This window comes from Tupaia chinensis, unplaced genomic scaffold (genome assembly GCF_000334495.1).
Source record: "Tupaia chinensis unplaced genomic scaffold, TupChi_1.0 Scaffold141490_1, whole genome shotgun sequence".
NCBI classification, from domain to species: domain Eukaryota; kingdom Metazoa; phylum Chordata; class Mammalia; order Scandentia; family Tupaiidae; genus Tupaia; species Tupaia belangeri.
Genome location: NW_006201352.1, coordinates 991,437 through 1,012,967, shown reverse-complemented (window position 1 = coordinate 1,012,967; position 21,531 = coordinate 991,437). Strand labels below are relative to the sequence as shown.

Here is a 21,531-nt window from a genome sequence, read left to right as displayed (position 1 = left end):
GTATAAAATGCATACATATATTTTTTAGCTTTGTACACTGAGGGCCAGGAAGCAGTGACATCCCAATAGCAATAAGCATACTTACTACGCAGATCTTGGCTTCTAAATGCCACTTTCAGAACAGTTTCAAACAAAGGAGACTAAATGGGACCAGCAGTTAGCGTAATGGCTATGTCGCTGGACTCCCACGTAGTCAACCACGGTTTGAGTCCCGGACCTGGTGGCTTAAACTCACACCGGGCGCGTGTGTGTGTGTGCCTAAGATCCCAAGAGGAGAATGGAGAAGGGATTGCGGCATGGCCGTCTTCCCTGGAGGGTGATTTCTTGCTTTCTGTCTCTCTGTCTCTCTCTGTGGCGAGCATATGCACCCTGTAACAGAAACCTCTCCAAAAAAAAGAAAAAGAAAAAGAAAAAAAAAAAAGGAGACTAAAGAACAGTAATGGTTAGATGCAATGTGGGGTTCCGAGCTGGGTCCTTTCGTTGGAAAGGATGTTATTGGATCAGCTGGTGGCATAGCAGTGAAGTGACTGGATCCCACATGGCTGACTGCAGGGCTTGAAAACCATGTGTGTGTGTGTGGGTGTGGGTGTGTGTGTGTGTGTCCATATGCATGAGTGTGCACCCAAAATCTCAAAAGGAGAAAAAGAGGAGAAGAGATTGTGGCATGACTACCCCTCATGTGTGTGTGGTGGAGGTTCTTACTTTCTCTCTCTCTCTTAGTGAATGCATGTGTAGTTTAGCAAATTAAAAAAAAATGTTGAAATAGCAGGTCAAGATACAATGAGGTCCAAGGAAAAGTAATACATGGAAGTTATATAGTATTAGGAATTTCCTGATTTTGATGGTTGTGTTCTGGTCATATCAAAGAATGCTCTTTTTAGGAAATACTGAAATACTTATAGGATAATTGGAAGCCAGCTTTCTCACTATCAGAAATGTGAAAGTAAGAAAGCCAGAATGAACCCTGTGGTGTTGGGTTGGAATAAAAGATACTGAAAGCCGTTTAACAAGCAACGAAACGAAGACTTAGTGCTTGGAAGGTAGGCCGGCAGAACACCTACTGCAGGTCAGGCCCCATGTGAAGCACTCTCAGGAACGATCTCATCTCATCTTTGCCAGACCCTTTGAGAAAGATGGAGAAAACTCAGACCAGGGGGGAAATAAACTTTTCCAAGTCATACTGCAAATTAGTGGCCGTGAAGAAGTCAAGGCCATTGTTGTCTCCAAATCCCATTCTAAAGACATCTTTCCGAAAGCAGTCAGTCTCCAGAGTGCCATGGGATTGGTGGAATCGCCGGGGTAACCTCGTGGCAGATCCAGTCTGGAAGGGTGTAAGGTCAGTCTGCAGGACAACATGGCTAAGGAGAAGGCTGCGCACTGTTGCAGGCGGCCCGTGGCTACTAGCCTAGAGCTCTCCCATGCTTATCTAGGACTCCTTCAGACCTTCTCCCTCCGTAGCACCCGCCTGGAAGCTCAGCAGCTCCTTGAGCAGCGACTGGAACACGGCTGAGTCCCTTGTGCAGACTGCACCAGTGTGTCCCCTCCTCGGAATTCTTTACATTATCCGTGAACTGTTTCACCATGTTGGTGTTCTTTTGTTCCTCTGTGGGTCTATACATTGTCAGGAAAAAAATTTTTTTAAATACTCCCTTCCACCTTATCTGCAATTTCACCTTCTGTAGTTTCAAGTACCTGCAATCGACTGCCATCTGAAAACATTAAATGCAAAATTCCCCAAATAAACTGTCTCTAAGTTTTAAATCATGCGCTCCTCTGGTTAGTGTGATAAAATCGCTCACCTCCCTGCTCTGTTCCACCTGGAGGTGAGTCATTACTTCACCTCGCATATCTAGGTTACATGTGCTACTCATCTGTTAGTCACTGCAGAGCCATCTTGGTTAGCAGATTCCAAAATCACAGTGTATATAGGGTTTGGTACTATCTACAGTTTCAGGCATCCACTGGGTATCTTAGAAGGTATCCCTCGTTGGGACCAGCAGGTAGTTTACCAGTTTCGTGACTGGACTCCCACATGGCCGACCCCAGTTCAAGTCCTGGACCCAGTGGCTTGAAAATCACTCCAGGCAAAGATCCCAGGAGGAGAATGGAGGAGAAGAGGTTGTGGCATGCCCATCCCCCTCTCAGCCCCAGTGATTTCTCACTGTCTCTGTCTTTTTCTCTCTTTGGCCAGTGGATATGCCCTAAAGCAAAAACCTCTTTTAAAAAAGAAAAAGATGATCTCCTGCTGATAAGGGGAACTACTATATTGCTTTAGGACTTCATAAGAAACTAACCTACCTTCCTTTAGAAGACAAATACACTTGCCAGAGACAGAGCAAAAGGGAGAGAAAGCACCCCCAGTGGAGCCTGGTCACTATGCAGTCTCTTTCCTCCATCTCTTCATTTCGTCTGGATTTTGGGCACACACATACACATCCCTAGCTTGTCAGGCCACTGGAGCCAGGACTTGAACTGTGGTCAACCACGTAGGATCCAATTCTCTACGTGCTATATTACGAGCCAGCCCTACATTTTCCTTATTAAACCACTGCCTTTTCTGATTACACAGTAATTGTAGCAGCAGCAGCATAATGATAATATAGTAGTAGCGAATTTATTGAAATCCAACGATACGTTGTAGACTATACTAAGTAAGTACTTACATATAAGCCAGTAATTTCTACAATAAAGATATCCTTATAGGCCCATTTTATAGATGGAGAAAATAAGCTAAGAAATGTGAAATCACTCGTTATTTAATAAGTAATAAAAATCTGAAAGTTCTAACTTGTTTGTTTCAAGCTAGTTTGAAAATTGGCTGATGTATTGGATTGTCAGAAAAATCATGACACATTTTTGCATAGAAAAACACATAATAACTTTTCCGACAACCTGGTACCTCCCGATTACCAAATCTCTAAACTAATATTTGAGGCAACGTGTTAATTAATATATATTAAATAATGGTCATATACTTAATGTCAAACAAAATAAACCCCCAGTTTATTTTTAAATAGGTTTCTCTTTTTTTTTTAATTTTTAACTGGCTTTTAACACTTTCAGTATAAAGATCTTGCTCATCTTTTGTTAGATTTATTCCTGGGTTTTCTTATGCTGTTGTAAATAATATCATTTTGTTGATTTTATTTTCAATTTCTCATAGCCAGTATATAGAAATACAGTTGATTTTTGTATATTGAACTTCTGTCTTCCATCTTAATAAATCCACAGTTATATTAACTTTCCTACTAATTCTATGTAACTTTCCACATACACAGTTATACCACATGTCAATAACATTAGTTTTACTTTTTAATATTTATGCCTTTCATGTCTTTTTCTTGCCTTATTATACTGGCATGGACATCCAACACTATGTTGAATAGAAGTGGTTAGACTAGGGACCAGCAGTTAGCGTAATGGCTATGTCACTGGACTCTCACGTAGTCGACCTCGGTTCATGTCCCGGACCCGGTGGCTTAAAACTCACACTGGGCGCGTGTGCATGTGTGCCCAAGATTCCGAGAGGAGAATGGAGGAGAAGGGATTGCGGCGTGACCATCCCCCCTGGGGGGGTGATTTCTCGCTTTCTGTCTCTCTGTCTCTCTCTGTCTGTCTGGCGAGCACACGCGCCCTATAGCGAAAACCTCTCCAAAAAAAGTGGTTAGACTAGACAATAAGACAAGGGTAATGCCTCACCATTAAGTATGATATCTGTAAGTAATTTGTAGTTGCTCTTTATCAGATTGAGGAAATTTTCTTTCTTGCTGGAGTTTCTCAAGACAACCTTCAGGTTCAGTGATTTGCTAGAAGAACTCACAGAACTCAGAAAAGCTATCGAGTTGTTGGAAAAGTCATGACATATTTTTGCTTAGAAAAACATAAAAAAAAAAAAGTCATGACCTTTCTGACAACCCAATATTATACACAATAATTACAATGTATTATAGTGAAAGAATACAGAATAAAATCAGCAAAAGTAAGACTCCTAGGGCAAAGTCTAGGAGAGACCAGACGCCAGTTTCCAGTTGTCCTCTCTCAGTGGAATAGTACAGACAGCACTTAATTTTTCCAGCAATAGTGTGTTACAGCACATAGGGAATATTGTCCATCGGGGAAGCTCACCTAATCCTTGGTATTTATTAGGAGTCGGTCACGTAGACATGAAGTGCTTGTGTAGCTACCATTAGTTAACGCAGTCTTTAGCTCCTCTAGAAATCAGGTTGATAGAGCAGCCAAGGTCTCCATCTTAGCTGGTTAGTATAAACCATCTGGAACAGTCTCTGGTATGCAGAGACATTCTTCTCCAGCTGTCCTAAGAGCTTAGAGCTTATCTCCCAGGAGCTGCTCAGAGGCCTTTTTTTACTTGGAATGTGCAGAGTTTGCATACTGGAAACCTGCTGAGTCAGTCCTTTACAGCACACTTCCTATTTTTAGTTTCCTGGAAGCTTTTACCGTGACATAATCCTGAATTTTTCAAATGCTTTCTCTGCATCTAATGAGATGATCATGTGTTGTGGGATCTTTTTTTTTTTTTTAATCGACTGTGTGTGTGTGTGTGTGTGTGTGTGTGTGCATTCACCAGAGAAAGTGAAAGAGAAAGCATCCTCCAGTGGGTCACAGTCATGCCCCAGTCCCTTTTCCTCCATTTCTCCTTCCTGTCAGGATCGTGGGCATGCGCACACGTGCTCCCAGTGCGTCTTTGGCTGCTGGGGCTAGGACTCAAATTGTGGTTGGTCACGTAGGATCTGGCACTTAGCTGCTACGCTGTTGTGGGGCTAGCCCTGTGAAGTTTTTTTGTTTGTTTGTTTGGTTGGTTGGTTGTTTTGTTAATGTTTTATATTACATTGATGGACTTTCAAATGTCAAATCAACTCTGTGTTCTTGAGATAAACCCCGTTTGGTCATGATACATTATTGTCTTAATATATTGTTAAATTCATTTTGTTTCTGTAAAGGGCCTTCTGCTTTATGTCCATGAAAGTATTTGTCTAATTTTATTTTCTTGTGACATCTTAATCAGGTTTCCAAATCAGAATAATGCTGGCTTCATAAAATGATTCTGTAATTGTTCTCTTTTCCTCTCTTGTTAAGACATTCTCTTTCATTGATCTATCAATCTTTTCATGCCTTAATACCACACTTGGTTTTTTGGGTTTTCCTGGCCTTCTCCTTACCTCATCCCTCATCTCAGGGAAAAAAACATTTAGCCTTTTACCATGAGGTATGATGCTCACTGTAAAATTTGTAGGTGCCTTTATCATATTAATGAAGGTATCTTATATACATATACTTTTCCCACCTTGTTGAATTTCTTCATAGAATTTGTATAAAGGTATTTTTGTTCGCTTTTATAGTTTATTCAAGCAGTTCCATATTAATAGACGTATGCATTGTTTCCAGGCTTTCACCGTATTAAAGGTGAATTACAAAATTGCTGCAAAGAAAAGCCATATACATACCTTTTCTTTTTACTGCCATAACCTTGCAGTAGATCCCTAGAAGCGGGATTGGTAGGTTAGAGAACAAACACATATGCGTATTTTCCAGGTATTGCCGGATCCCTCCATAGGAGTCATACCAGTTAGTAGTCTTACTGTTATATATGCAAGTGCCCACTTTTCTTCCAGCTTGACCCACCCAGTATGGGGATTTGTGCCAATCTCAGTAGGCAAGAAATGATGTTTTGGTGTCGTTTTTAATATGCTTTGTATTGTGAAGAAGATTGGGTATCTTTCCATGTGTTTAAGAGCCATTTTCACTTTTTTTCCTGTGAAATCTCTTGGCTAGTTTTCTATAGTGTTGTTATTCTTTTTCCTCTTTTTTCTTTATTTGTGGTTTGCCTTGTTTTGTGTTTTGCATATTTAATAGACTTGATTTTTTTTTTAGAGCAGTTTAGGTTTATAGCAGAATTGAGCGCAGTTCCCATATGCCCTTGATCCCCCAGCATAGCCTCACTAACAACATCCTCTACTACTTTCAGAGTTTTTTATCATTCGAAAAATATCTTTTTAGGATTCTTATGTTATTAAATGTATCAGTCTTTTCCCTTTTTATTTCCAGTTTTGTGTCATACTGACTTTTTTATTCTTAGGTTATACAAAAATTTACACATGCTTTCTTTTTTTTCCTGTGCATGGTTTATTTTTGTGTGTGTTTATCTTTGATACATTTGGATTTATCTTGGTTTACAGCATATGGAAAGGAAACCAATTTATCATTTTCCCATAGAACTGCCTAATTATCCCAGCACCACATATTAAGCCTTCATAATATGCCAAGTGTCTATATGTAATTGAGTCTAATTGGGAATCTTCTATTGAGTATCCTCGATCTATCAGTATGTTCAAGCCTTAATATCACACTTCATTTCTTAAGGTTTTCCTAAGAAAATCCTCATCTCTGCCTCATCTTGTCATATAACTATTCAAACATATATCAAAGTTGAATTATACAGTAAACACCTATATACCTGCCATCTAGATGTTGCCATTTACATTTGACTGTACTTGCTTCACCCACCTGTCTGTTGTTCTATATGTTCATTTAGTCTTTTTTAAAAAATATATTTAAAAGTGGGGCCAGCAGATAGCATGGTGGTTAAGATGCTAGACTCCCACATGGTTGATTGCAGTTCAGATCCCAGACCTGGTGGGTTAAAACTCACTCTGGACATGTGTGCATGCATGCTCAAAATCCCAGAAGGAGAATGGAGAAGAGATTGCAGTGTGGCCGTCCTCCCAGGGGATGATTTCTCGCTTTCCCTGTCATTATCTCTCTCTGTCTTTCTGTGCCTATGGCAAAAATCTTAAAAAACAAACAAACAAACAAACAAAAACCTACCTATCTTATATAAACAAATACTAGAAACAAATAATATGATAGTAAAGTATTTAAGGGGAAGTATACTATTTACAAATTACTTTATATCTAATAAATAATATCTATCTATATATAGAGATAATATATATGTATTTCAAAGTAATTTGTAAATAGTATACTTCTCCTTAAGCACTTCACTATACATATTATTAGTGTTTAGTATTTGTTGACCTTTTTGGGGGATTCTTGCTTGTTTCCAAATGAATTCCGTAACTGATATGTTCAACTTCAAAATGGGGGAACCTGATATTTTTATTGGAATATTATAGTTATGAGTTAACTTAGGGAGACCTAACATTTTTCTGTTTTCTTTTTCTGTCAGAGACTAGGATGTATCTTTTCCTTTGTTAAAGTATTTCATGTATAGGTTTTGGACTTAAGTTCATACAAGTTCATACATACCAAATTTTTGTTGGTAGTGGTGGTGATAGTTTTTAATGTTATTATCTTAGTTCATTATTGTGTTGCTAAACAGAAATATCTAAGACCAAGTGGTTTATAGAGAATAGAGGTTTATATGGCTCACAATTCTCAAGGCTGGGAAAGAGAAAAATGGAAAGGTCTGGGTTATGTGTGCAGAGAGAAGGACCTGTAGGTAGCCATCTTACTTTCATATCATATCTCTTTGCAGGAACTTACCCCTTTAACTGAGAAAAGGAACTCCCTCTCACCAGTGAGACAGTGTTGGTCTATCCATGAGGGTGGTTCCTGCATGATCCAAACCACCCAATAGACCTCACCTTTTAGAGGTTTCAGTGTTACTTTGGGAATGTAAGCTTCCAGCTTCTAGCACATGAACCTTTAGGGGGACAAATCATTTTTAGGGGGACAATACCCACTTATGTTTGGGTATTGCAAATAATGTCTTTTCTTTAATTATATCTTCTAACCAAGCATTTTTTAAAGAGCATATTAGTCATTTATTTACTCTTACTCTGAGTAATGTTATATATAGTAAGTGTAACTTTATCTTTTTGCATATTTGTGATACCTAGAAAAGCAGACTATATATTTCCCATCCTATGTGTTCTTCTTAAATGCAGTGTTACCCCTGCTCCATCGAGAGGCTGAAGTGGGTCTCTGCTGCCTCCCCATGAGTCTGAGTAGACTACTGCACCCACCTTGCGGCAGTAGACGATGCTGAAATGAGGGCGTGTTCCTTCTGAGGCTAGGTCGAGGAAGCTTCCACCTAGTCTGTGGGGAGCCAGCTGCCCTGCCAGTAACACCTTACACCAGGAGGGAGAATGAGGTCCTGGCAAGTGGCCAGCCATCTAAGCGAGTCAACTAGTCCCAGTCAGCCCTTCAGGTGACTGCAGCCCCAAGTGCCATCTCACTGCACCTTCACGAGCAACCAGGAGCCAGAACAGCCCAACCAGGCTGCTCCCAAATTCCTGACCCGGATAAACTGAGAACTGTTGTTTCATGGCATGATGTTCTACTACTCAGCCATTGTAACCAGAACACTCAGAAAGATGGATGTTATAGTTACTCTAGAAAATTCTTTTGTTAATGTAGCAGGGCATTCCCTAAACAGCCTTCTTTGGAACTGTAGTCTCAGAAAAACTCTATGAAGGTTACTCATAAAAGACGCCTTTTTGGAAATTTAAAATGTATTTTAACATATTAAAGGCTCAGAACATTTGAATAGTATAACACTCGCCCAGCTTTTACTTAACTTTCTCAGACTTATTTGACACAGAAGTCCTTCCTCCTGGAACACGATGAGTAGGATATACTCCACCTTCGCTGTTAACACACTAGCAGTTAAAGCCTGGACTCAGAGCGAGTTCCTGGAGGTCGTATCCCAGCCCTGCTATTTGCTGCCTGTGGGACCGAGGGGTTTCCACATGTTCATGTACCTCAGTTTCCTCCTTTGTAAAAAGGTCATTAACTCTAATAGGGATATTTTGGGGTTACATAAATTTAGCCTTATAAAGTACTTTAAAAATGCCAGTATATAACACAAGCTGTCATTTAATATAGCTGATGTTAGTGATAACAACTTATATGTATTATGTTGTTCTTTTATTTATAATTTCTCTGACTAGTAATGTGGAATTTCTCTTAGATCATTTTAGCACTTTGCCTGTAATTTTCATAGTAGTAGAACCAACCATGTTTTTCTTACTGGCCATTTACTGGTATTTATAAGGCATTCGTTTCACTCAGCTTACACTTATTAGACACCGACTGCCAGGTGCTCCTCTATCAATAGGCTCTAGGGCAAACAGCAGATACAGCTGATAGGCAGAGACCTTGCTCTCACAGAACTACACCTCAGGGGAGCCAGGCAGGCAGCAAACAAGTTAACAAGGGGGTTGCAGACTGGTGACTGCTGTGGAGAAAACGACAGGTGCACAAGAACAGGAGGGAGCCTTTCTTAGGGAAGACAGAGAGGGCCTTCCAGGGTAGGTGAGATTGAGCTGAGCCCTGCAGGTGGAGAAGAGCCCTGTGAGGGAAGGGCTGAGGGAAGGCCGGCGGCGGAGAGGCCTTGATTTCCTAGAACAAGTGGTTATTTAAAGACATGTTTCCATAGTTACAGCATTCTAAGATACTACTTATAAGGCATATGTATGTTTGTGTGTTCATCAATACATTTGCTTCGGTGTAAAACCTGTACTGTGTAAATCTAGCTTCCTGTATTGGGTGAATGTGGGACATCCACCTTCACTGCCCACATGTGGAGGGTGGTATGTGTCCATGAGCAGGCTCAGCACATTCTGATGGCACCTCTCACTGCATGTGGGTCACTTGCTGTGGCTGGGCATGCAGAGGGGCTGCCCAGTTCCCGCCTGGCAGGCAGCAATGCCAACCTCTCGTAATGGCCTCTGCACCCAGAGGCAACAGCTCAGCTCCCAGAAGGACACAGAGCAAAAGAGCCAGGCTCACATATGATGCCATTTGCCATCAGAACAAAATCCTGTTAGGAAAGTTAATTAGATGACTGCTAATTATTTATTTTTAGGTCCAAACTGGAACCAGAACCAAATACAAAGACAAGAGAATCCACATCATGTGAGAAAATTGCACAGAATCCTTCAAAAGACTCTGAAGAAAAACTTGCCACGGAAGAATATCCAGGTATAAATTAAAATAAAACTCATGCTTTGCATTTCTTTCTGATGACATATTGGCAGGAATACAAAGCAGAAGAAAAGGAGCACGGGCCCAGACATGCTGCAGCATTTGTATTTACATAAAGCAAAGGAAGCTCAGGAGTGGCAGCCTTTATCTCTCGCAACTGGATTTTTTTAAAGAGAGATTTTTGTTATAGGGTGTGTACATTTGCCGGAGAGGGAAAGACAGAGAGACAGGAAGCAAGAAATCACCGCCCCCCCCCCCCCGGGGGGGGGGGGGGGCATGGCCATGCCACAATCTCTTCTCCTCCATTCTCTTCTCAGGATTTTGGGACACATGTACACATCCCCGTCATGAATTTCAAGCCAGGACTCAAACCGTAGTCAGCCATGTGAGAGTCCAGCGATGTAACCATTATGCCATCTGCTGGTCCCAACTGAATCTTAATGACTGCTGTGGAGACAGCAGGGAGGATCCACCCAGTCACCCAGGAAGGGAAGGGTCCAGGAGACAGTGCCTCCTGGGGCTGAATACCAGCAGTGGGATGGGGATGGAACCTCAGATTCAAAGGGAACTGTGGCACCTCTGTGTCAGGGAGCCTCAAGAGAAGCAGTGCTGCCTTCCTGCACTGGAGCTGACCGGCCTCTTGGAAGAAGGAAGGCAGGAAGCATGCAGTCTCAGGAGCCCTGGCAGCATGTCAGGCCAGTGGCTCAGAATGCAGATCTGGGTGCCAACAGGTAGTGTGCAGTGGTTAGGGCACTGGACTCCCACATAGAGTCCTGGATCCATTAACTCGAAAATCAAGAGGGGTATGTGCATGTGCATGCCCAAAATCCTGAGAGGAGGACGGAGAAGAGATTGTGGTTTGGCATCCCCCGGGGAGTTGATTTCTCACTTTCCCTCTCTGTCTCTTTAGAGAGTGCACATGCCCTATGGCAAAACTTTAAAGAAAATACTTTTTAATTTAAAAAATGCAAGTCTGGATTGATGTGTTTCATATCACCATGGATACTAGACTCAGTATACGTGGGGCATTTTGACTGTGAAGCCCATGTCATAGGAGCTGCCTCTTCGTCTAATTTATTCTCTGCATTTTAAAAGCAAAAGAATCCAGTATACCTCAGGGCTTTTTCTTTTTTTTTAAGTTTATTTCTTTCATGAGAGACAGAGATAAGCACCCTCAACAGTTTCATGCTGCAACCCTCTCTTCTGAGCTCTGCAGCAGCAGGATCATGGCATGCACACACATCTAGCACATGCACACACAGCCTGCACATACAAGTCGATCTGGGAACTGAGGGAACTGAGCCCCGATTTTCCATATGGCTTCCAACACTGCAGACCATTGTGCTACTGCTGTGCCACCGCGGCTGGGCCTGCACTGTAGCTTTATAAGCCTGAAAGATGCCAGAAGTCCTTCCCATAGTTTAAAACAACTTCAGTAGGGATTGGCCAGGGAGTGGATGTCATGGATCCCCTTCCTTGTGTTGGTCATGCTGGGCATGTTCAAGGATCTCATTTGTGTTGGGTCTTTTGACAGAGATGGAAAGTGAGGAATCACCCCATAGGGAGGATGGTCACACCACAATCCCTTCTTCTCCATTCTCCTTTTGGGATGTTGGGCGCACACACACACCACACACACACACACACACATGCACCCAGCATGCTTTTCAAGCCACTGGGTCCAGGACTCAAACCATGAAGTTGGCCATATGGGAGCCAGCACCTTAATCACCACACCACCTGCTGGCTCTATATTCATTTTTAAAGTTAAATTTATTGAGAAAGCAACAGGCACTCTCAACAGGATCTCTTCACACTGTGACCTCCCTCCCAGCCTTTAAGTCATCCAGGATAAGGGTGTGCACATGCATGCCCTGTGTGTTTCCAGTCAACCCAGATCTGAACCATGGTCTTTAATGTGGCGCCAGTTTTACAGTGGCAGCACCCCACTGCCTGGGCCACTATGGCTGAGTCTCACTTACTCTTTAATATCTATTTCCTCTACTAAGACATAAATTCCATGAGGACAGAAATTTGTGTATTCTATTCACTTCTGTAATACTAGCACCCAGAATAATGCTTAGCACATAGGAGGTGTTCAATAAATATTTGTTGGAAAAATGAATGAAAGGAAGCCTGGGACACTGCTTTTCATTGCCGTGGAAGTGTTTCCTTATGTAAAAGGAAGTTAACATGCCTTAGGGTAGTAGGAAATAAGTGGTCATAATGAAAGAATGCTGTTCTTCACAGTTCATAATCCTATCTTAAAGTCAGTATTTGGATTCTTCATAATCATAAAGTTATTTCCTGACTAAATTGGCCCACTGATGTGAAGGAAGAAGTCCCCAGTTTAACTCTGACCAGCATGTAGATGACAGATGGTATGATGAAAAATGGCTCTTTTAGGGACCAGCAGTTAGCGGAGTGGCTATGTCGCTGGACTCCCATGTAGGCGACCACGGTTCGCGTCCCAGACCAGGGGGCTTAAAACTCACGCCAGGCGCGTGTGCATGTGTGCCCAAGATCCCGAGAGGAGAATGGAGAAGAAGGGATTGCGATGTGGCCATCCCCCCTGGGAGGCGATTTCTCGCTTTCTGTCTCTCTGTCTCTCTCTGCCTGTCTGGCGAGCGCACGTGCCCTATAGCAAAAAAACTCTCAAAAAAGAAAAAAAATGGCTCTTTTGAGGCAGTTCACACACCCTCCCCCCCCCACACACACACACACACAGTTCCAGCATTTATTGGCACTTCTAAGTACCAACTTGTCTCATTTTAGAAATGGTAGTGATGGGGCCAATTATCATTACATCACTGGATTGCCACATGCCCAACTGAGGTTCAAGTCCTGGACCTGGTAACTTGAAACTCATGTGGAGCGTGCATGCCCAAGATCCTGGGAGAAGAATGGAAGAGAAGGGATTGCACTGTGGTCATTTTCCCTGCAGGGTAATTGCTGACTTTCCCTCTCACTGTCTCCTGTCTCTCTCTGTGGCGAGCACACGTGCCCTAAGGCAAAGACCTTTTTTTAAAAAAATGAGAGTGATAATACCTACTTTTCAAAATGTAGGGAAGATAAATGGTAGTCACAGGGACCAGACAGTGGTGCAGTGGTAAAACACAGTGTTATGTGAGGCAGTCCCACCTGGGAAGGCTCCTGATTCAAGTCGCAACCTCCTTCAGTATGCTGGGCATACATGTGCCCATGATCCAGAGCTGGCTGAAGACTAGAGATGAGCCGCAGGGTCAGAATCCTATTCAGGGTTTCGGTTTTTCTCTTTTTTGCTTTGTTTCTTTCATAGAAGAAATAAATAAACTTTTTTTAAAAAAAGAAACTACTTCAAATGACACCATCAAGAAAGTGAAAAGACAATCTACAGAATGGGAGAATATATTTACAAATCGTTAACAAATCATATATCTGATAAACTTTTTCCAGAATATAGAAAAAAACTCTTGTAACTCAAGAATAAAAAAAAAAAACTTGTACATGGACAAAAGTTGGGCATAGTGTTGCTCAGATGTAATGCCAATTTCTGAAATGCTGCCTTCTGTGCTAGGGTTTTTGACTATTCTTCTCCATCCCAGTCTCGATGTTGGCTGATGTTTCGGTCCCTTCTTGTTACTTAATAACTGTATATCACAGATTAGGTAATTGATAAAGAATAGAGGTTATTTAGTTCACAGATTTGAAAGTCCAAGATCAAGGGGCTGAGTCTGCTAAGGGTTTTCTTGTTGGTGGAGTCTCCCCACAGAACTGTGATGCAGCACAGGGCATCACATGGCCAGTGGATGAGAACTTGTGTCTCCATCTGTGCCTCTGCTCAGACTCCTTCTCTCTTACAAAGCCAACAGGATTGAGTCTTGGGAACTTACCTGGTGGTCTTTTCTAATCCTAATGATCTCACAAAGATCCCACCTTTCAGCACCACAGTCAGATTAATTTTCCACTTGATTAATACCTTCACAATAGCAACTATTCAGCACATGAATCTGGGGGGACATAGTCAAACCATGGCAGCAGGGTCATCTTTTTTCCCTGTACTCAGCCACACCTCCTTTAAAGGACTTTGCATTTGTCCCTTACTTTGGGCCGCCTGGAAGACAAGTTCTACCTATTCATGGGCATTTTGCTAATAAGTTTATCTGTAGTTACCAAGGCAATTTTTTTTTTAATTTGGGCTATATAAAAAGTATCTTTTATTCTTCAAGTTTATTCAATGAGTGAGAAAAGGAGGCAGCATCCCCAGCAGGGTTTTCACACTCATTGCACCCTCCAGCTTTCAGCCAACCCCAGTCATGGGCACACACATGCCTGGTGTACCCAGGAAAGTCCCTAGACTTTCTCAGGGGGTGAGCCTTGAAGAGCATCATATTTTGCTGTTGTGCCACTGTCCAACTTCTTGGATATATTTTTCCCATATATTTTCTTCATTTTTCCCCCTTCCCTTTGCAACTTAAAAACATAACTTTAAAGAGGTTCTACTTTTGTTCCTTTTTCATTTAGTCAGTAGTGTTAAGTACCCCAGTGGTCACAGCTGACCTGTCTATGTCTAATATTTAGGCTTTTTTCTTCAATATTCCTGCCCAACCAGGATAAGATCTTCATGTGCGTATTTGTATCTTGTTTCCCGACATCACTTTTCCCCAGTATTAAGACAAGCGTGATTATTTGCAAATACTTACTGTCTTTTGAGTGAGTCATGGTTTCTGCCCCCAAAGGATCTCATAGTTGACAGAAAGGATGAGGGTTCAGCCCCTGAGAGAAAGTAAGTAGCATCTTAAGAGAGTGGTAGGGCTCTGCCCTATAGTTCTGTGGTTAAGCATTGTGCACTGGGAGCTGGATCCCACCTAGCTGGCTTGGTTTAAATCCTGGCCTAGTGCCTTGAGAGACAGGCTGGGCAAATGACCCAAATCCTGACAGGATAGAGAAACGGAGGAAAAGGATTGTAGTGTGACTGTACTCCACCGGGGGATGCTTTCTCTCTGGTGAACATACATGCCCTCTGGCAATTAAAAAGAGACGGCAGAGATGGGAGATGGGCAACAGCATCCAGGCAGAGGGGAGAGAAAATGGAAGCTTAGAAAGTTCCAGACAGGGGCCAGCATGTGGCATGGTGGTTAAGGTGCTGGACTCTCACGTGGCTGACCATGGTTTGAGCCCTGGACCCAGTGGATTGAAAATCTTGTCAGGCATGTTTGTATGTATGCCCAAAATCCTGAGAAGAGAATGGAGAAGGGATTGTGGCATGACCACCCACCCACCCCCCAACCCCCCCACGGGTGATTTCTCACTCTTTTTTTTTTTTTTTTCCGGGGGTTTTGTTGTTGTTATAGGGTGTGTGCGCTTGCCAGAAAGACAGAGAGAGACAGGAAGTGAAAAATCACCCCCCAGGGGGGATGGCCATGCCACAGTCCCTTCTCCTCCATTCTCCTATCAGGATCTTGGGCGCGCATGCACACACACCTAGTATGAGTTTAAGCCACCAGGTCCAGGATTCAAACCGTAGTCAACTACATGGGAGTCCAGCAACATAGCCATTATGCCAACTGCTAGTCCCTCTCTCTCTTTCTCTCTCTCTTTATCTCTTATCTCCGGAAAGTACATGCACCCTACAGGGGGAAAAGAGAACATTCCAGACAGAGGGAACAGCATGAGCAAATGCTCAGAGGTCAGAAGTCATGGAGACTGGGAACCAGCAGTTAGCGTAATGGCTATGTTGCTGGACTCCCACGTAGTTGACCGCGGTTCGCATCCCGGACCCGGTGACTTAAAACTCATGCCGGGTGTGTGTGCGTGTGTGCCCAAGATCCCAAGAGGAGAATGGAGGAGAAGGGATTGTGGTGTGACCATCCCCCCCTGGGGGGTGATTTCTCGCTTTCTGTCTCTCTGTCTCTCTCTGTCTGGCGAGCGCACACGCCCTATAGCGAAAACCTCTCCAGAAGTCATGGAGACTAGTATGGAATGTAGTCTGTAAAGAAGACAGCAGGTGACATAGTGGTTAAGGCGCTGGACTCTCAGCAGTGGCATAGTGGTTAAGACACTGGACTCCCATATGGCTGCTCGTGATTCCAATACCGGACCTGACAGCTTGAAATCACACTTGGCACCTGAACATGAAGGCCCAAAATCCCAAGAGGAGAATGGAAGAGAAGGGATTGCGGGGTGGCTGACCCTCCAAGGGGGTGAGTTCTCACTTTCTCTGTCTCTCTCTGGAGCACACACACCGTGTGGCAAAAATCTAAAAAAAGAAGACTCTTGGGGGGCTAGCTGCTGGTGTGGTTAAGGAGCCTGGATCCCACGTGATTGACTGTGCTCTGAGTCCTAGACATCGCAGCTTGAAAAACATGCCAGGCACGTATATATATGTGCCCAAAATGCTGACAGCAGAAGGGACTATGGTGTGGCATTCTCATCTGAAGTGCTTCCCCTTGCTCTCCTGAGTGCATGGGCCCATAGCAAAATTTAAAACAAACATACAGAACAAAAAACCAATTAGAGGTGAGTGGAGCACACGAAGAGGGAGGAGCAGTGGCAATGAGGTTGGAGAGGTGACTTGATACCACGCCACAGAAGGCCTTGAACGCCAAAGAGTCTGGACTGGACTGTTGGCGTGAGGGTGCACGATGGTCTGGGCGGGGATGAGCGTGACAAGTGCTGTGTATCGGGCCCGTTCTTCATGTAGCAGGTCAAGAAGGCGCCACTTGAATATGTGGTACAGTATGACTTCTGCTTACAGGACTTTCGCATTGGCTCAGGGTTCATGTATGCTTAGTTCAGATATGAATGAGTTTTCTTTATTTCTAGTTTTGCTCTTTTTAGTCCTTAAAAAAATAATAATAAAACCAAAGCTTAAAATGGATACCATAATGAGGCCAAGTGAGAGACAGAGAGCTCTTAGGGTGGGAGCAGGGTGGGAAAAGGGGATGAAGGGTAAGTCTTCCCATCTGAGGAATGTCAGTGCAGAACACCAGATCACATTCTAAAGATGCTTTCAGCCAGTCTTTTAGGAATACGTTATTCCATAATGACAGTTCTGGAAGAAACAACTTTTTTTTTTTTTTTTAATCTGCTTTAAGTCATGGATGACATGGAGATTTTTGTGAAGACATATTCCTAATAATAAAAATACTTTTTAATCTGCATTAAGTCATGGATGACATGGAGATTTCTGTGAAGACAGATTCCCAATAATAAAAATACTTTTTACACATGCTCTGCCTGATTTGCTGTCTCTGAATTGTCACTCTTACATTGTTTTCCCCTTTCAGTGACCCTGGACTTTTTGCCCATATTGTGGGGCTGAGACAACAAGAAATTTAATGAGATTGAAGGGAAAAAGGCAAAAGCAGCTGTGCTCGCTTGTAGTTCTCGGCAGCCACTACAAGACCCAGATTCAAAGCCATCGTTAGGAAGAGAGGCTCATTACGGTCTCGACTGGCGCGAGTCTGCCGTCCCGCTCCTCTCTGCCCCTACCCCAGCCCCACCAGGAACTGTGCAGGCCTCTCTGGCATCATGCAGGTGGCAGCAATCCTGTCTCGGAGCCTGTGGCATTCACAGGCTTCACTGTTGCACATGTTTGTCTGATCATGATCAGAAATGCTCATAAGCTCCCAGACAGCAGTTCCATGCCCTCTTGTCTGTCCTGGAAGAGTGCTCCAGCTTGAGGCTGAGACCGTCCTGCTAATGAGGGCCCGAAGTGCCCGGAGGGTCACTGGTGGCGTTCTGGTTGCAGAGGAAGTAGCGCGTCCTTAGAGCAGAGTACCGTGCACAGTGGAGAAGAGCATGGTAGATCTCTGTGAGCTGACCTAGGCCGAACTCCCGAGTACATCGATCAATCATAAAAAATAAGTTTTAGAACATTATCAGTGATCTCTTTGTAGAAAAACAGACCCACCACACACACACACAGAACTATGTATTATATCTGGGTTTGTGGGGTAGGCGGGGAATCGCTTATCTGTTTATATATGACTATGCTTAGATAAAGTATATAAGGCTACATTAAATAACTTCTGGGGAGAGGAGTAGCATTGAGAAAGAGTATATACACACACACACACAAAATGTGGAGGTTTCAACAAGTTCATGGAAAATGTGTATTACAAATAACTGTGCATGGGTTTCAAAATGTTTGCCCCCAAAAAACTTGTACTTTAATTCCTTTTTTTTTTTCCAAAAAAACCTTCCAGAATCCCCTAATAAATAAATAAATAAATACACTTTTTTTTTTTTTTTTTTTGCATTTATGTGTGCACTTACTGGAAAGAGAGACAGAGGAGGGAAAGTGAAAAATCACCTCTGGGAAGGATGGCCACACTGTAGTCCCTGCTCCATTCTCCTCTCAGAATTTTGGCCAAGCGTACACACGCGCCCATTGTGATTTTCAAGCCGCTGAGTCTGGGACTGAAACCATAGTTGGCCATGTGGGAATCCAATGCCTTAACCACCATACCACCTACTGGTCCCCAGAAATACATCTTAAACATGTATACGTTATACCATATGTAGTTTCCCCCATTTAAAAGTAGAGGTAGAAGTGTAAGTATGCGAGTGTGTTTTGAAGTAACATACACTTTAAGGGCCAGTGGTAGCACAGTGATAAAACATGGCCCTGAGCCTGGCCCACATGGGAAGTGTCTGGGTTTTCGTCCAGAGACCTCCCAGGTGAGCTGGGCACTCATGTGCCCAGGTCTGGGGCTGGCCGAAGCTGGGATGGATCATGGCTTCAAGACCCCGTTGGGGTGCTATCTCTCTCTCTCTGTCTCTGTCTCTTTTGCTCATGGAAGAAAGGAAAAAAGAAAATAGACATTAAGATTGGTTCTGAAGAATGTCCATCTGGTTTGCACCCATCAAAGCCAGTACAGTATGGAACTGTACTAGTTCCCTCTCCCTCCCCTTTACATACAGATACACTTAAAGCCTAGACATTATGGACAAGTCACCTCTAATGCCTGGATATTAGGCAACAGATAATAAAATGCACCAAAGCCTGTGAGAATCTGTCTCATCTCCTGTTTTTAAAATGCTACATCCTAAGCCTTTCTATTCTGAAGTGACTATTTGGCCTTCTATTTTCCATTTTTCTTTTTTTAACAGAAAAAAATCTGACTGAAGCACAACCTGAATTGGGAACCTGGGGAGATGGCAAAGGCGAAGATGAATTATCCCCAGAAGAGATACAGATGGTAATGGTTCTCTGCCTAATCATTCCTTTTTAACTGGTTTTTAGAAAGTTCTTTCATTGAGTGGGAGGTCATCCTAAATGTCCTTGTCCTGGTTTTTAATACTGAGTTTTAATAATTATATATTTTATATATACTTTTCCACTTGGTTTCCTAATTCTTAGTGTGTTTTTCATAGATTTTAAATGTGCAGTAGTATAATTAAGGAAGAACTGCCTTGGAATAATTTTACTAATAATAGTTGTCTTTTCAGCAGCAGTAAAATAGTCTTTTAGACGAAATGCATCTTTTATAATTGCCACTATGGCGCTTTTCAATGGTTTGAATTGCTAGCGTTAAGGTAATGTAAGTAAGACTGACGCCTTAACTACTGCTGTCACCTCCTCCTAGTTACTGGTGCTCTGGTTGCCAATTGCTATGGTTTATCACCTTGAGGAAGTCTCAAGAGGAAGCTGATAGGCTTGGGAGTAGCCCTTGTGGGATCAGTTCCAGCAGTGTCTGTGTTAGCTTATCTGGGGGGGGGGGGGACAGAGCCAAAGGGAATACAGCTCCCTGTGCTTGGGAGCAGATGCTTCCTGGAGTAGCCTGGTGTAAAACTGTCCTCTCCTAAAGTTGAAAAATCTGCTCCCACCGAGAATGATCTCCAAGATGCATTGATCAATCATGAAAAGCAAGTTTGAGAACAATATGTTACCATTGATATCTTTGTGAAAAACAGGCACACAAAAAAATACGTATTACATCCGGGTTTGTGGGGTGGGCAGGGAATTGCTTATCTGTTTATACATGGATATGCTTAGATAAAGTTTATAAGGCTATATCAAAACAATAACCTGTGTGCATTCCAAAATTTTTGAAGTTTGAAAAAATTCCAGTGGCTATACATGGCAAAAGACATCTTAAGCTGTATAGCAGTTTACAGCTGACAAAACTTTTTAGTACTTATTTTCTCCATGATACTCTTAATAATTTTACTAAGAGGTGGGGCCAGCAGGTGGCGTGGTGGTTAAGGTGCTGGACACTCCCACATGGCTAACCACAGTTCGAGTCCCAGACCTGATGGCTTGCTTTCTCACTTTCCCTCTTTCTCTCTGTGTCTCTCTCTGGTCACATGAAAATGAATGAATGAATAAATAAAATTAAATAAATATTTTTAAAATTGTGCTAAGAGGTGGCAAGGCATTGCCGTCTCCATTTCACATTAGTAGACATCAGGAAACGGTCTTGCCCAGACTCCCCTAGTTAGTACATGTTGAACGTCTCTAATCCCAAACTCTGAGGTCTGAAATACTCCAAAACCAGGAAGTTTTTTAATGCCGACATGACAAGACAAGAGCAAAATTCTGTACCTGAATTCATGTAGCAGGTTGCAGTGAATACACTACAATGCAGAAATATTGTATAAAATTACCTTTAGGCTGTGGATCTAAGATGTATATGAAACATTAATGAATTCTATGCTTAGACTTGGGTCCTGCCCCAAGATAGCTCATTATGTATATGCATATATTCCAAAACCTGAAAAATATTTAAAATTTAAAATTCAAAATACTCTTGGTCCTAAGCATTTCGGGTATGGTATACTCAAATATACTCAAACCGTAAGCAATAGAGCTGGCTTTTCAACCCTCAGCTCTATTGAGCGCGAGTGGGATCCAGCCCACCCCTAGCCTGGAGCCTGGCAGCCTGGGCGGTTGTGCTGGCTATGCAGCTGGAAAGGCTCGCTGTCTCCATGACTGGCGTGTCTTACAGGTCTAAGGTGGTGTCTCCTCAGAGAGCCCTGCCCTGACTGTCCACCTGGAAGTGCCTCTCTATCCACGACCCTCCTTTATGGCCCTCATCCATCCCCGAGAGCACAAGCCGCATGACAACAGAGTCTTGTCTTGCTTTCATTGCCATATTCCCAGAGCCTCGAACAGCTTTGGGGATTCTTCGTTGAACGGATGAGTGACTTTGATGCTGTAACATGAAAGCTGTAGGTTATTTCCCATGGTAAAGCAGGATCATCAGTAGTAACTACTAGAAAGTTGTATCTTCTAGTATTATTACTGTTATTACGCTGTGGACGTGTGTTGTCTTGTTTACTCTTCACCATAATCCAGTAAAGTAGGAACGACCGCTATGACACCGTTGAAAAACATGAGGTGCAAAGACTCCAAAACCCTGCCCCAGGGCACAGAGTCAGTCGAGCTCTGGCTACCAAGCCTGTGTCTTACACTGCCCCAGGGCTCACGGGCATCCCTGGTTGGTTCAGGCAGTCAGTTACTGTGGCTGCACAGGACACTATAGCCAGCTGACAGGGCGGCCTGGCAGAGTGGGGCTGCCACTCAGGCACTGGAAGTGCTACCTGGTGTGGCTGGGCAGGCCAAGGAGCGGAAGGGGC

The 21,531-nt window shown here is 43.0% G+C and overlaps 1 protein-coding gene across 6 annotated transcripts in view; it reads left to right on the top strand.

Moving 5' to 3' along the window:
- STX18 (syntaxin 18) overlaps positions 1-21,531 on the top strand; it is a 147,618-nt gene that overhangs the window by 105,196 nt on the left and 20,891 nt on the right. For all 6 annotated transcript variants that reach the window (XM_006163190.3, XM_006163189.3, XM_027766213.1 and 3 more), the window contains 2 exons: positions 9,848-9,963; positions 19,063-19,151. In XM_006163190.3, the coding sequence (XP_006163252.1) occupies positions 9,848-9,963; positions 19,063-19,151 (205 nt within the window). The remainder of the gene's footprint in view (positions 1-9,847; positions 9,964-19,062; positions 19,152-21,531) is intronic.